Source organism: Phyllostomus hastatus, unplaced genomic scaffold (genome assembly GCF_019186645.2).
Source record: "Phyllostomus hastatus isolate PE091 unplaced genomic scaffold, TTU_PhHast_1.1 phas_scaffold_21, whole genome shotgun sequence".
Taxonomy (NCBI): domain Eukaryota; kingdom Metazoa; phylum Chordata; class Mammalia; order Chiroptera; family Phyllostomidae; genus Phyllostomus; species Phyllostomus hastatus.
The window spans coordinates 22,044,208-22,060,065 of record NW_025334017.1 but is presented as its reverse complement, the minus strand read 5'-3'; the positions used below and the strand labels follow the sequence as shown (position 1 = coordinate 22,060,065).

The 15,858-nt window shown below is 39.8% G+C and overlaps 1 protein-coding gene across 2 annotated transcripts in view; it reads right to left on the bottom strand.

Moving 5' to 3' along the window:
- VPS13B (vacuolar protein sorting 13 homolog B) overlaps positions 1–15,858 on the bottom strand; it is a 699,511-nt gene that overhangs the window by 62,180 nt on the left and 621,473 nt on the right. For both annotated transcript variants that reach the window (XM_045861171.1, XM_045861172.1), the window contains exons 44-46: positions 10,649–10,804; positions 906–1,169; positions 152–235 (exon numbers count right to left, since the gene is read on the bottom strand). In XM_045861171.1, the coding sequence (XP_045717127.1) occupies positions 152–235; positions 906–1,169; positions 10,649–10,804 (504 nt within the window). The remainder of the gene's footprint in view (positions 1–151; positions 236–905; positions 1,170–10,648; positions 10,805–15,858) is intronic.

The following is a 15,858-nucleotide window of genomic DNA, read 5'->3' as shown; positions in this document are numbered from 1 at the left end:
TTTCATATTTGCTCTGTTGCAGTATTCCAGCTGTTTGATGCTGAAACAAACTTGTAATAAATCTCTTCCCTGGGTCACTCTGACCTTAATTTATTTCAGCACAGGGAAGGTCAGAGTCATATACCATATTTTAGGACTGGAAAGCACTCACCATTCGCTGTTGCACTTGAGAGTTGGGTTCCAAAGTCAAAACTGTGCACCAGACATAAATAATGGAACTGTTTGAAGATGGCACCTGCACACGAGATAGGAAAGGGTCCCATTAAACCCGAGTTTACTAATTAATCAACATAAGGCACAGATATAATGTTGGTTTGGAGGATTAAAAAGTCTGAAGTTATAGAAAAAAGCCACAAAAAAAGAAAACTAAGCAAAAGCAGACTTCATTATGGCAGAGTGAATGTGCAGTGAGTTACTGGGGCCAACTCTTTCCATAAAGACGGAGAAACTTCCATCTGTGAGGAGAGACTGACACGGGACTGGGTGGGAGAACGAAAGAGATGATTTGTCCTTTATGGGAAGGACAGTGATGACAGCAGAAGGAGAGGAAGAGGTACAAAAGTAACAGATCGACACGAAGATCATTAAGCGGAGAGGACACCCTTTGCCCCCTCCCCTCCCGCCAGAGCTCTGTGCATCACAGTCTTTCCCAAGATATAACGCTCTCAGTCTGGGAGGGGCAGCGTCCTGGCTACAAGGCCTATTGGACCAGAGACAAACGTGCCGTCATGGGGTGGGAAGGAAACAGTTGGGATGTAATATTCAAAGCCTCTTTGTATTATTTCAGTTCTCCCTTCTTTTACATATACCCCCTTGTAATAGAAAGTGTTGTATGAAATAAAGAGCATATTGAGAAATGTTTAATTTTAAAGCTGCTCTCGTCTAGATTGCAGCACCTCGCACACCTGAATGACGATGCTGTACTCAGGGGCCTTGGATTCCAGGCACACGTCTCTTGACCAGTCTTCATCTCCCTTGGCCTTCACGCACAGTTCCGTCAGTTCACTGTTTTCTAGAATGTACGAAGGCAATTTCCGCTTGGCGGTGAGGCAGTCAAAATGCTCCCGAACCACAGCTTGTCCATCATGACCAACGTAATGCTGAACGACTTTCAGTTCTATGCTTTGAGACAAGTAACTACAGATGATCTGTCTCCCACAGATGATGATCTTAAAGACAATAGATAGATAAGGCCTCATCAGTTCAGATTTCATGAACTGGAAACATGTAGTTATTCAGAGAGAGTAACTTGTGTTCCTTTTAATGAAAAGAAAAAAGTCATTAGCTTATTAGAGAGTACAAGAAGAAAAAGAGGCTTGAGAGGAGAGGGGTTTGGCTCTGCTGAGTTCACAGCGTTGGAAGGACCGACACACGGGTGGGGTCCAGGCCAGGCCCAGCTCGAAGTACTGGCAGAGGGTTTGTGAGTGAAGCTGAGGTTGGAGATAAGAGACTTATGAAACAATAGCCCTGCAAATGGACACAGATAGAAGGTAGCTTATTTGGAAAAGAGGGTAGCGGCTCAAACCCAGCAACTGACCAACGCACAGGGGACAGCTATCGGGGCAGAGGCCAGAGAAGGGGCTGAAGAACAAGGGGTGAAGGAGCGTGGTCATGAACCAGGAGACTAATGCTGCAGAAGCCACAGGGGAAGAGACTGACTGAGAGGTGGTGGTCAATGGTACCAGATGATGTCACAGGAAAAAAGGATGGGGACTGAGAAAAAGGCCCCAGCTCTGGTAGCTGAGAGGACAACTGTAACCAACACATTTCCTGGAGCTGATTTCGAAGGGTTTGTTGTATTCTTAGGCGACAAGAGATCTCTGCACAAACTGATAATACAAACAACTGTTAACACAGATGCCTAATTATATTTGATTTTATTCAGGTTTTTCCTATAGTGTAGAAGCATGTATCTTGATGAAACACAGGTTATAAATCCATTAAACCCATGGATTATCTAACTCTTCATCCAGCTAAGAGTACAGTTCATAGTAGGTATTAAGAAATATCTCTTAAATTGGTCGAAATTGAAAAGACAATGCAAAACTTATTTTTACAAAGTGACTACTTTTAGAAAGCAAACCTTTCTGTAATATGAATGCTCACCATGACGGGGAAGAACACTCAGCATGCACCTTTCCCTCCCTTTCTCTGCGTGCACGCATACAGCATGTGTACAAGTATCTGTGCATGCATATCTAAAACTTACTGGTTTTGAAGAACGCTGACTAATAAAAAGCATTTTCACAAATTCATTCTTTTCACCTCACAGCAACCTTACAAAATTGGTGCTCCTGACTCCTCATTGTAACAAGGAGAAAATGGAAGCACAGAAATGTTGAATACCTTGCCTAGTATCACCCAGGCTGGCCCACAGCCTGAGCTGATAATCACCCTGATGGTCTATCTTCTCATAAAATTAATACCTACTAATAATTAAGAAGACTTAGAAACTATAAAAAGAGCATAAAGGCTGCCAATCATAATGTAAACCTGGCAGACACCACTGGTTTTGTTCCAAATAGCTGGTCCCTCCTCCCCTCTCTTGCTATTAAAAACCCTAGTGTGGTTTAGGTTTCAGAAAACAGCACATACTCAGGGAAGGTGAATGCCTCCCATGGCCCCAGAGACTGTATCATCACTGCTATAAACTAAGCCTGGTAATTCACTTTGCCAATGATTAGTTTCAGGGGTCAACATGGGACTCTGTTTTGGCTAATAATATGAAAAGGGAAAGACTGCTAAAAGGCTCTGGGAAAGATTTTACTCCTTGATAATAAGGGAAGCACTTTGAGAAGAGAAAGCCCTTCCTCTTTTCCGCCATGGAAGATGTTATGAGAAGATACAAATACCCCTTTGCAGCCACCCTGAAACCGGGAGGGCAAACCCAGTAGGATGGCAGAGAAGCAGATGCGGCCCTGAGCTGCTTACCTGACCAGCCCCGGACCTGCATTTTTCCTTCTCATTACGTGAGATAATAAAAGTCAAATGGAAACAATAAAAGTGTCCACCTCATTAACTTGCTTGGAAGATGAAAAAGCCTATTTTGTAAATTTAAGCTGAAAACATCCTGACTGACATATTCTCCTATGTCATTAAGAATAGTTTGTGACCATCATTTTTAATGAACTACTATTTACACAAACAGGAATAACTATCTAAACTATATTTTGAACAGTGAGGTATAGCATTTCCTTAAATGTCTACTTTTTCAACTATTTATTCCTTTGAATTTTCTTTAGAAGCAATACATCTGTAAAAACCAGATACTCTGTTCATTACAATTTTTTAAAAACAATGTTTTCAATATAGCAAACATAACACTCATCTGAACTATGAGTCCTGAAATAGAGAGCAAGATTTTTTTTTTTTAAGTATGTGCCAGAGGTTCTGGGACACTTGTGAGAACTCTCATGATGCCACAGCATCACCTGGCTCGAAGGCAACCTCTGAAAGCTCCGAGGCAGCACCGAGCCCTGCCCTCGTGCTGGACGTGCCCAGGCCCGGCAGTGTCTGCACGCTGCTCTTGCTTCAGAACCTCTGGGCCCCCGGAGATTTAGGAGAGAATTTTGCTGTCTGTCACAGAAACCACAGAATCTCTGCAACCATCTGGGACTCACTTTGTTTAAAGACAGAGATCATTCTTGGTGGGGTTTTATAGTTTCATTTTCAACTATAAAGCCTGTTAAATAGGCTTTCAAATTTGATAAAAAGAAAGCCTTTAAAAGTGGCCAGGAGGGAACACTACTTAGATGAAGGGAAATCCAAAATGGCCACTCCTCGGTGACGCTCGCGGCTGCTCCCACGCAGAGTGCGGGGAGAGCCGCGCCTGCTTTTCCTCAAAGTGGCAACACTTACGATGCCTTTATTTGGCAAATTACGGTTAGAATTTCAAGATTAATTTATCAGTTGAAGACAGCTACTTAATTTTTTTTAAATGCAGGGTTTCTCTTTAATACACATTTCCAGGTTTCACACTAATTCCCCTCTTTCCCCAAAGCCACAAAGATGTGTACTGAAGATTTCCACATCTGATTTTACTTAGCAGGTTTCAGAACTCTTATTAGATCAGTGCCAAGAAGAATAGTGATATTAAAGAATAACTCCAGAGCACCAGATGCACTGGAAAATGATATCTTAACCATGATTAAAAGTGTATGTATAAAGATACAAATATGTACACACACATACATATGTACATTTAGGCTTTTAGAATGGTAAAGCTTTCCTCAGTTAAGGGAGGGGAAGAATGGAAGCGAATACGCGTGCACGAGCAGTTGTGGACCGTGCGAAGTTCCCAAGAAGTTTTCCTTTGCTTGGGGAACTGAGGAGTACAGGAAAAGCAGAGCACAGGGAGCCAGTCACTGTTCAGGTGAGCTGTAGTCACTTTTCTGTTCATCGGGGCACAGGAATGTGGTCAGGGCACATCAGGGAGCTACACACACTCATCTCTCCAAATGGGGCTTGGTAATTAGGCAGCTGAGGTTTCCTGCGGATTTCCAGGCCCAGGTGGGGCAGAAGAAAAGAAGCCAAGACAGGAGGGTAGCGGGAATCCATGAGGCTCTTCTGGAAGCTTGGTTCCGATCTTCCTTCCTAACCTGGCTAACTGAGGAGATCCTGTGTCTCTGATATATAATACTTTAAGTAGAACTAATCTGAATGTTGACCTACCCTGACAATAAAATATTAACTCCAATTGAAAAAGCTATTGTAAACTTTTGCTTGTGTGTGTGTGGGCAAGAGGAAGAGGGATAAAGGAAGAAAGGGAAGGAGGGAGGGAATGACAAAGAGGGGGAAAGAGAGAGAGAGGACGAGAGGCTACAAAACATTGACTAGAAAGGTTTTTCACAATGTCGGTACACACGGCAGTCTGTCTGCGGTTGGCATGGTGTTCTCCTGACCTTTCAACGTCACCCAGGTTCAGCACAAACCATACTCATTTGCTTCATTTGCGAGGTTAAATGAAGTGCTGTCCCTGTGTTCCGCTTTTTACTACCCTAAGATTTTAAAATGGCCCTACCAGAGAGCTCAATCTCATTAAACTACAAGAAATGCTAACATTCAAAGTATGGATTAAGTGTGTATGTGCCCTTCGTGACAGTGGGAATGGCAAATGGACTTCCCCAGTTTTTTAGGCGGACAACGACACTTCCTTTTAAAAAGGTAGATGCCACGTGAGGGCTGCTGCACTGCCATTATTGCTCTCCAAGTTGTCCTTCTCCTTTGGCTACACTCCACTTTTTTTTAGGTTTATTTATTATAAATAGGGTAGAAACGGACAAAAGTGTGAGAGGCAGTCCCCACAGAAAATCATTATCAACATTCAATGGTACAAACAACATTTGGAAAAATTCTGAATTGTGATTTGGCACAAGATGTCTTAAAATATGTATATTTGACATTAACAGAAAAAATGATGAAAAGAATTCCTTAAACTTGGAATGTATGAAAATTATTTTTGTTAGTCTTGATTTGAATTCCTCTTTATATTAAGATTTTTTAAAAATGCTAATGGTAGCCCTGGCTGATGTAGCTCAGTGGATTGAGCTCGGGCTGCGAACCAAAGTGTCGCAGGTTCGATTCCCAGTCAGGGTACATGCTTGGGTTGTAGGCCATGACCCCCAGCAACCGCACATTGATGTTTCTCTCTCTCTCTCCCCTCCTTCCCTCTCTAAAAATAAATAAATAAAATCTTTTAAAAAATGCTAATGGTTTGAAAAACTAAGAAAATCAGCAGAAGTTTAGGGATAAATATATATTTAGTTTTATTTAAAAAATTACTGTAGTTCTGGCTCCTGCATGGCCAAAGAGTACATCAGCAAAATGAAAAGGGAACCAACTGTATGGAAGAATATATTTGCCAATGATACCACAGACAGGTGTTTGATCTCCAGAATATATAAAGTGGAATTCACATGACTCCACACCGGGAAGACAAACAATCCAATTAAAAAATGAGCAAAGGACTTGGACACTTATCCAAGAAGGACATACAAAGGGCCCAGAGACATATGCTCAGCATCACTAGCCATCAGAGAGATGCAAATTAAAACCACAATGAGATACCACCTCACACCAGTCAGAATGACTATCATAATCAAATCAACAAACAAGTGTTGGTGAGGTTGTGGAGAAGAGGAAACCGTAGTACACTGCTGGTGGGAATGCAGACTGATGCAGCCACTGTGGAAAACAGTATGGAATTTCCTCAAAAAAATGGAACTGCCTTTTGACCCAGCAATTCTACTGCTGGGATTATACCCTAAGAATTCTGAAACACCAATCCAAAAGAACCTATGCAACCCAATGTTCATAGCAGCATTATTTACAATAGCTAAGTCCTGGAAACAGCCTAAGTACCCATCACAGTAAGTGAGTGGATCAAAAAACTGTGGTCCATTTACACAATGGAATACTATGCAGCAGAAAGAAAGAAGGAACTCCTACCCTTTGAAACAGCATGGATGGAACTGGACAGCATTATGCTAAGTGAAATAAGACAGGTGGTAAAAGACAAATACCATATGATCTCACCTATAAGTGAGACCTAATCAACAAAACAAACAAGCAAGCAAACTAGAACCAGAGACATGGAAATAAAGAACAAACTGATAGTAACCAGAGAGGAGTGATGAGGGGGATAACGGGGGAAAGAAGGGGAAGGGTCAAGTCAAGGAACATGTGTAAAGACCCCAGGGACACAGATAATGGGGGGAGGAATGAGAGTGGGAAGTGGGCGGTGAGTTGTGCAGGGGAGAGTGATGGGGGGTAATTGGGGACAACTGTAATTGAAAAACAGTAAAACAAATAAAAAAAAATACTGTAGCCCTAACAAGAATCTGGTGAGACAAAACAATAAATTTTGGTTAAAGAATAAAATATATCTTTTTAGTTTGGGAATATGCATCAACTACGACAACAACATTCACACCCTTTGCACAGGTAATTAAATTTTATAGCAAATTATACAGGATCTGGCACAAATAATGCCCTTTTTTATTATAAAATCTTTTATTACAAAATCATAAGCATGTAATTCTGTTAACATAACAATATCACACTCAAGCACACCATACGATGTTTTAGGTGAAATGTCCAAATTAAAATCGTAAATTATTATACTCATTACCCTACCAACCATACTCAAGCAGGTATTACTTCTGCTGGACCCTGTATTAGGCAGAGACTCAGATCTTGAACATCTGTTTAGACACAATGACATTTACTTAAGGATTTACTATGGTGACAAATTAGAAATTACCTAAAAACCTAACAACAAGAGAATGTCTAGTGTGTTTCAAGGTATCAATTGGTAAATTATTATGCAACCATTCAAAAGAAAATTTCAGGAATTTTGGGTAACATGAGAACATAAGCATATATAATGTTAAATGAATAAAAAAAACCAAGCTGAAAAATTATTGTAGTCAGATCTCAAGTTGTTTAAAAATATCTACATAGGAAAAAAAAAAAGAAAAAGAACACTATTTTTTACTAAAGTAGTAATAGTATTTATCTTTGGGTGGTAGAATTATGGTTAATTTTAACTTTCTTCATTAGAGTTTTCTGTGTTTTCAGAAATATTTTATAATAGTTAACATAGCCCTGGCTGGCATAGCTCAGTGGATTGAACGTGGGCTGCGAACCAAAGTGTCACAGGTTTGATTACCAGTCAGGGTACATGCCTGAGTTGCAGGCCATGACCCCCAGCAACCGCACATTTATGTCTCTCTCTCTCTCTCTCTCTCTCCTTCCCTTCCCTCTCTAAAAATAAATAAATAAAATCTTAAAAAAATAGTTAATATAAAGATAACAAGAGTGAACTAACATTTACTGTGTATTTTCTTTCACAAAAAGAATAAAACCATGAAAAGATTAAGAAATTTGTCACCCTGGTGGGTGTGGCTCAATTGTTTGGAGCATTGTAACTGAAAGGTTATGTGCTTGATGCCCTGGCCAGGCCCATATGGAAGGCAACCAATCTATGTTTCTCTGTCACATGGATATTTCTCTCTCTCCCTTTCTCTCTTTTTAAAAAATAATGAAAAAAATGTCCTTGGGGGACAATAAAAAAAATTAAAAACAAAAGAAATTTGCCTAAGATCATATAGGTAATAAGTACTAGTTCTGGGAAATCTTTTATAATTAAAAAGAAAAGATAGGTAACACTTGTGAGAATTTTGTTTAATGTATTTTTCGTGACAATTTTTTTTGACTTATAGTACTGTAATATGTCTTTTCCGCTCAGGAACATTGTATATATTAATTTATCCCTGAAATTTAGTATTTCTTGAAAGTATGCAATATTCATGAAAGAATGAGGTACTACTGCAGTAAAGCAAGTCCAACTAGTGCGACCCTTGCCTCGGCATACTTCATTATTGTAATCGCCATGGAAGTTCATCGGGTTATGCCACTGCGCTCTGCACAAACTCATTTAATCCTCACACTAACTTCCTGAGGAAGGCACACTGAGTATCCCGACCTTAAGGGTGAGGGAAGTGATTCACAAAGGTTAAAAAACTGAATCTCACAGCTGGCAAGGGCAGACAGCCAAACTGCCTGTGACCTTATCCACCAGCACACACCGTGAAAACCATTTCTTCACAGAAGAACCTTGCCATTCCACTAACTGGTAAATGGTCTAGCAACCACATGCACAAGAGCTGAATGAACTGGGAACGTTTAGACCAGAGCTGCGGTAGTCGGTGTGGCTCTGGGACCAGAAGCACCACCTGAGAACTTGTTAGAAACACAAATGAATATGCCACACCCAAGACCTACTGAATCTGGTACTGTGGGAGTGTGGCCCAGAGACCTATGCTGTAACAAGCTGTCCAGAGGACTGTGATACACTCCCAACTTTGAGAGCCACAGCCTAGAGAGAATGAAACTAAGGGGAAACATCCCAGCTCCCCTAGTGGTTTTGAAGGGCTGTAATACAGAGAGGAATCCTTGCAACGAGGTGTCGTGTGATTGTTCTGCTCACCTCATGTTTGGAGGAATGGTAAAAACTGGCTAAATGGTGCTGATTTTGACTCAAAATTAGGAAAAATCCTTCATTAATAGCTGGAAGTAACCAGCAATAGAAGGGCTGCTATAAGAGGGAATGAGCCTCTCATTATCTGGAGCATTCAAAAATGCTGAACAACCACTTCCCAGGCATGCTGATGAATGAGAAGGTGAACAAGGCATTCTTGGAAGACCGTAAGTGGTAGAATCATAAAACCAGTCTGCATTAATTAGGTAGATATTTGCTGAGAGTTCTGAGGGCAGATGGGAGTCCGTGACACTTCTTGTTCTTAGGACTTTCCAGCATAAAGGTCATACTAGTTAGGCTGGTCCGTTCACTGTTTACTTGAAATGCCTTCCCTTAATCCAAATCCTACATGTTTTCCAAAGCCCAGCTCAAGTCATACCCTCTTAATGAAACCTCTAAACCCTCTTCCCACTAGTAGTTGCACACATTGTTAGGTAAATAAGACTTTGCAATTTAAGACATTCAAGGTGTCTTTCATTTTACCCAGTTTCATTGTAGCCAATCAGCTGATTGGGAAGACCGTTCCATGCTTCTTCTTCGAGACTCCTCGGTTACAGTTCCCACGTCACTTCTGTTGCCCACAATGAGAACATGCCATCCAGCTCCCTGAGTAGGTGTGGGCCCTCCTGCTCACCTGCCAGTGGCTTCCTACTTACCCCCTGGCACTGAGCAATGGAGTAGAGCCCCTGCTGCTCACTACAGAAGGTTCCTGTTTTCCTTTTCCAGGGACTGAGTGCTGTTCTATCATGTCCTCAGTTCACATAAGCTCCGGATGGACTCTTACAATCCAGATGCAGATGTGTATGTTAAAACTCTTAAGACAAATCCAGTTATTATGTGTGCAGCGAAGCCAGTTTTCAGATTTTAATACTTCCTTTTTTTCTTTCTACTCTTGTCATATGCTCCGTGCTTGAAAAACATCTTTAAAAAACCACATTTTCACATCTTAAGAACACAAAAAAAGTGTCAGATATTTTCCCCTTTGCAGTCTTAGAACTTCAAAAACAGCCAAAAGGAAGTTTTATAAAATACGTAAAAATATGTGCTGAGAGCCGAGGTTTTATATGCCAAGAGTTAGACTGCAGTGAATTTTTACTGCAGTTAATACTGACTCCTAGGGAGGGAAGGCCTGCTGGAGACCCAGGCCCACTCTGTCACGGGAGAGCATCGCAACACTTCCCTGCAGAGGATCCATCCACGCATGAGAACCAACTCCTGGTGACCCGCTGTTGGGTCATCCAGAGTCCCCAGCACCCTTTGCTTCTCTTCCTTCTCAACAAAGGCCTTTTGGCCATTTCACAGCTCATTAGCACCTCCACCAGAAGGTAGGTGGTGACAGGGAGAAGAGGTGAAACTAAAATCAGTAAATTTTACTGCTCGTTAGCAGCTCTTGTAAAAGACTGGGACAAAGCGTCTGAAGCCATCGCCATCATCATCAGGATCATCAACAAGCACTTATTAGGTACTCAGGTGCATGGTTGTAGTAGGTATAACTAGGCATACCACTGTGATTCTTTTTGTTGTTCTTTTCATTTCTCTAAGTTTCCCTCCCATTAAGTACATCAAACAATTAAGGGCCGTCTGGGTTGTGAACACAAAGGAGCTCACCTGCTTTTGCACTCCACTGAGCTGCTGGACCTTGATGATGAGTGAAGCTGTTCGACCCTTGTACTGAATGGTTCGAATGAGAGTCCCGGCATGGTCCACACTGAAGGGCTCTGACCAACGCCAGTTGCCCCAGCCTTCTATGCAGATGTGTAACAGCTGGAGGGAAAAACAATAATCGTCATAATGCCAAAAGTGCCAACAAAAATCGCGTCCTAAAATGAACGTCTCCGTGCTGGAAAACCTTCCTATTTGTAACATTTAGCATCTGTTTTCTTTCTAACCTGCATTATTCATCCACTTCCAGCTTATTCAACCCAGCTAAGAATAGCAAATATGCCACATAGAGTCAGTGTGGTTTTCCAGATCACATTTTCAACCTTCTTAAAAATAATTGTCCTATCAAATGGTGAAAGGCCTGGTGAACATTTGAGAAAAGACCATTTCGTTCATCTGGAGGACAAAACGGTTGAAATGTGAGATCAAAGAACCTTGGTCTTGGCCGATAGTTTGTTCCTTCTTATGGCTAGACAGTAATTAAAGCTAATTTTGGTTTGTCACATTATTTTTGACCCAAATGGCCATTCTTTATTTTTTTTATTTTGATAAAGAACAAAATAGCAGTTTGATGATACAGTCCATTTAATACACTCTCCTTATGAGATCATATATATCAAATCAGAAACACCTTCAACATTTTGAATTTACAGAAAATGTCTTTGTTCTATTTTTCCTAGTATGTATTTATTGTAGCTTTTACCAATTAAGTCTCCTGATTCAGATTCAAATTGATTCATATAGTATTGCCACTTTTGGTAATATTTAGATTTCTTTCATGGTCATCAAATATTTTCCATTTTCACTCCTACCCACAAAGTGCAACTAAGAAAATCAGTTAACTGAGCAAGTATTCCAAAACATAATAATTACTGTTTCTTTAGGATATGTTTATATGAGAATAAACAATGTTTTATATGATTATTAAATACAAGAAAATAAAACTGATGTGTTAGGAAAAAGATTTACATGATATAGAAACTTAATATTTTCTTTCCTATCACATATAAATTTTTAAAAGATATAATCAAAGGTCAATTACATGAAACATTTTCCTAATTAACAGAATAAATAAAACTTTGAAAACATTCTGTAAGAGCTATCCTACTTAGTCCTTAAAATAAATACATTAAGGATTTGCATAGGAATTGACAAACAATAGAAGTCTCTTGATAAAAGCATTATTTCTCAGTTTTATCTTTAGGAGGAGCCCTCATAAAGTACTTAAAAAGTTTTCCAAGGTTATTGGTTATCACAATACAATTTAAAAAAAAATCCTTACCTGAGGATTATGTACATTGATTTGAGAAAGAGGGGGAGAGAGAGATAGAAGGAGAGAGACACCCATTGGTTGCCTCTAGTGAGCACCCCGACCAGGGAGCAAACCCACAACCTTCCAGTGTATAGGATGGCACTCCAACTAACCGAGCCACCTGGCCAGAGAACAACATGATTTTTGGTGGAGAATTAAGGGAGAGCTTTTTTTGGTTGTTTTTATATATCTTAATATTTTTAAAAAACCTACCAATAAGGTCGCACTCCAGTTCCTCCTCCACACAACTGCCAGTCATCAAAAGGCTACCTACCATTCAGAGGACTTCTAGAAAAAGAAGGCACAGAGCAAAAAACAAACAAAACAAAACAAAAACCAAAAAACATTCTGGACAGCAAATAACCTTTAAGGAAAATTTGGTCTTGTATACACTCTAACATAAAAGTACCGAAGTATCTTTGATGTTTAAATATCACCTACAGAAAAAAGAGAAGAACAACAGTGGTGTTTGGACCCGTTTCAGTTTTTACAGCAGCGATGGGGAATGAAGCTGCGGCACAGAGAGCGCTAAAGAAACAAGAAAGTTATTTTCTTTGGAAAGACTAGTAGCTGGAAATGACAAAAAAAATAAGGCGAGGTACGTAAGGTCAAGTTCAGCTATATTTTTTTTTTGAAAATTTCATAGCTTCTAAAGAATTTTTAATGAATGCCACATAGTTTTCATTAAGCAGTGCTCACATTTGCATATGAGCTCAGTTCTAGGTAGCTGCTCGCTCTGCGTACACAGCGCTTAATGACTGGATGTCACTGAGGAACAGGCTGTCAGGTTTCACTTGGCAGCTGTTTGTTCCCAAAATGTTGGCACAGATATTTTCTTTGAATTACAAAAATTCAGATACATTTGGATTTAGTTCACACAGAAAAGTTAAGTAGGAGAAAAACATAATACTTCTCCCCACATGCATCACCAGCAGAATATTTGCAATGTTTGGTCTACTGCTAAAAAGCATCTAAATATCATTGGCAGTTAGATGTATATAATTTATTAGGACGGCAAGTACATTCCTAAGACAGGAAATCTACAAAAAGGCATTCAGGAGGCCTGATTTCTTCGGTCTTCCTTCCTATCATGTAATTGATTTGGGGCACTAGGCAGATAGATACCCACAGACATTAAGTGAGAAGAAACTGTAAAATCAGGCATAAAAATCTGAAATGTGTGTTAGACTATCTGATCCTAATGAGATTTCCTGCTACCATTTATCCAATACATTTGTGCTACCCAAGGAGTATAAAGAAGGCAATATGCTAGGCACTACAGAGGAAATAAGAGGAAAGTGCTCAAGAAGTTTCAGACCTTATAGGGAAAGCAAGGCATGTGCAAATAACTAGTAAGAGACATTAGGGAGGCACAAACTGACAGAGGAGTCTAGAGAAGGGAGGGCTTCTAGGCTGGCGTGATTAGAAGATTTCAACTAGTACAGATGACCATGCACTTCTGGGCTGAAGGGACCATCTGGCATGTGTGGGGTGAACGGTCAGAAGGCGTACGTGGGGGAGTTAGTAGCTTCGAGTGGCTGGAGGAAAGGGAGCATGGAAAAAAGGAGTGGGAGTCATGTCAGACGGACCCAGACTGTGGCCAGCACTAATTTACCATGTTAAGGAATTGGCGCTTTTTTCAGGAATTGAGTGGGTAGCCACTGAAACTTTCTGACAGGTGAGCAACGCCTTGCACCAGTTGCATGAGCGGAGTGTGGAGGCAGGAGGGCAGCTGCAACGACAGTCCGGATGAGAGGCAACAAGGGCCAGAAACAAGAGAGAGAGGAAGCGGGGGCCTCAGCAAAAAATTACTATCTTTTTTGCCTGGAGCCCAAGGTATTTTATATTTTCTTATCAATTGGAAATTTCCTTTCTCCTCTTTTCTATTAAATTTCTCTTACTGACTCACTTCCCCTACCATCTTTTCTATTTAGGCACTTCATTCTCTTTGGCCTACTTAGCTAGCGTCTAATATTTTCCATTGGGGAGAAAATCAAATAGGAATTGCTCCTGTTTGAACTTTTCAATGGAAACTGAAACTAAGCAATAAGGCAGGCTGTATAGTGACCACACTCAATGGAAGGTCCCAAGGGCCTCCGCTTTCATTTTTTCCAGCAGACCCCTTGCCCCTCTCTCCACCCTGCCCACAACACTGCCGGCAAGGAGGCTAGATTTGTAGCTTTTCCACTGAAGACCTCAAATGGGTGTATATACAGCTTTCCACTCATTTTTTTTTCAATACAGAATAAAACTTAAAACTGAATTGCTGATCAGGGGACTGGGGACCAGCTCCCAGGACCACCCACAGCCATGTCCACAGGGAGAATTCCTGTACTGGTAGATTACAGAGGAAAGAAAAACAAGATAAAATCTACAGGATCTAGGAAAACAGGGTATACCAAGGAAAAGAGAGAGAAAGGATAATTAAAAAGAATTTAAAATTGTATCTTAACTATAAATGAACAAATTAGATACTTTCCTGTGAACTTTATCTCATCATTTATTTTAAAATTGTTATCAAGGTTACTTCTAGCTAATAATTACAAATTAAAAACTTGTCTTCAGATTCATTTGCATGTTTTTACATTTTATAATAATGTACTATATAGCAATATGTAATGTCCTAAAAGAGAAATTGAAAATCTAAAGAATTTCAAAACTCTTCCCAAACTACTGTATTCTTTGTAGAACTTTTAGAAGTTCTAAAAGAATTAATATGTAATCCAGGAAAAATGAGCTACTGAACATGTGTATATTTCAATATATTTATTACATAAATATGTATTTTATTTTAATATATATTAAAGCTTAGGTACCATATTTATTTTTTAAACTTTGAAACTTATCCCTATGTACCAAAAGCTTAGTGCACTGTATTGAATAAATGAATTAGGAAATAATAAACCAAAGTAGATGTTCAAACATTTTAGTGGTGATACTTGTATATAAAATAATATCATAAAGTGAGTATCACATAAAAATATTCAGAAGAGATTCCTACTTGGAATGACCTTTAAAAGGAGGTGTGCTTTGCGTGGATAATGATATTAGATCAAACTAAAAATCAAGTAACCCTTCTGATCCATAACTCAGAAACTGCAATCTTTAAAGCATAAAGTAGACCCCAAATGACATACTAAATGACCATCATGAGTGAAAATTAAGTTAAAATATTAAAAATTCTTTGTCTATCTAAAATAATATCTGGAGAGCTACATATCAAATCCAACAGGTTAAAGTTAAGAATGCTTGTTTGAAATGCACAAGTAATACTGACTGTGTATGCCACACCAACAAATTAATGTAAAAATGAAATGAATTATGTTGCTCATTATTGCTTTTTCAAGGCAGCGGAATTTTAGGATATTCAGAGTATTGGAAATAATGCTAAGAACTAGGCAGGAAAATGTCTTGATAATGGCTAATGGTCAGTGTCACCCTGACTCAATACTGGAACTCCTAGGACCCTATATATTGCTTTACATTTACAGAACAGAATCTCACACCTAAAAGAATGATACAGTGAAAGCAAATCAAATTGAATTACTTTCTAGTGGACAACTTGGGCTGTTCTGACGCACTGCAGTTTGGAAGAGAAAGCAGGAGGAGAAAGAGGGCTTTCCCAATCAGTCTTTCGGGGAAGATACAATGGAGGCTTTGCTGCCCTTGTGTGTCAGGCAGTCTGCTCTCCCACAAAAGGAGCGCTTGTAGGTTTTCCCTCAAGATTGTTCGAATTCAACAAAGGCCACAAATACTGTGTCATCAGCATAAAACAGCCTCTTACAACAGAGGGAAACCTAGCACACTCACCAAATGTTGGTTGGAATGAAAAATGTAGCTAGAG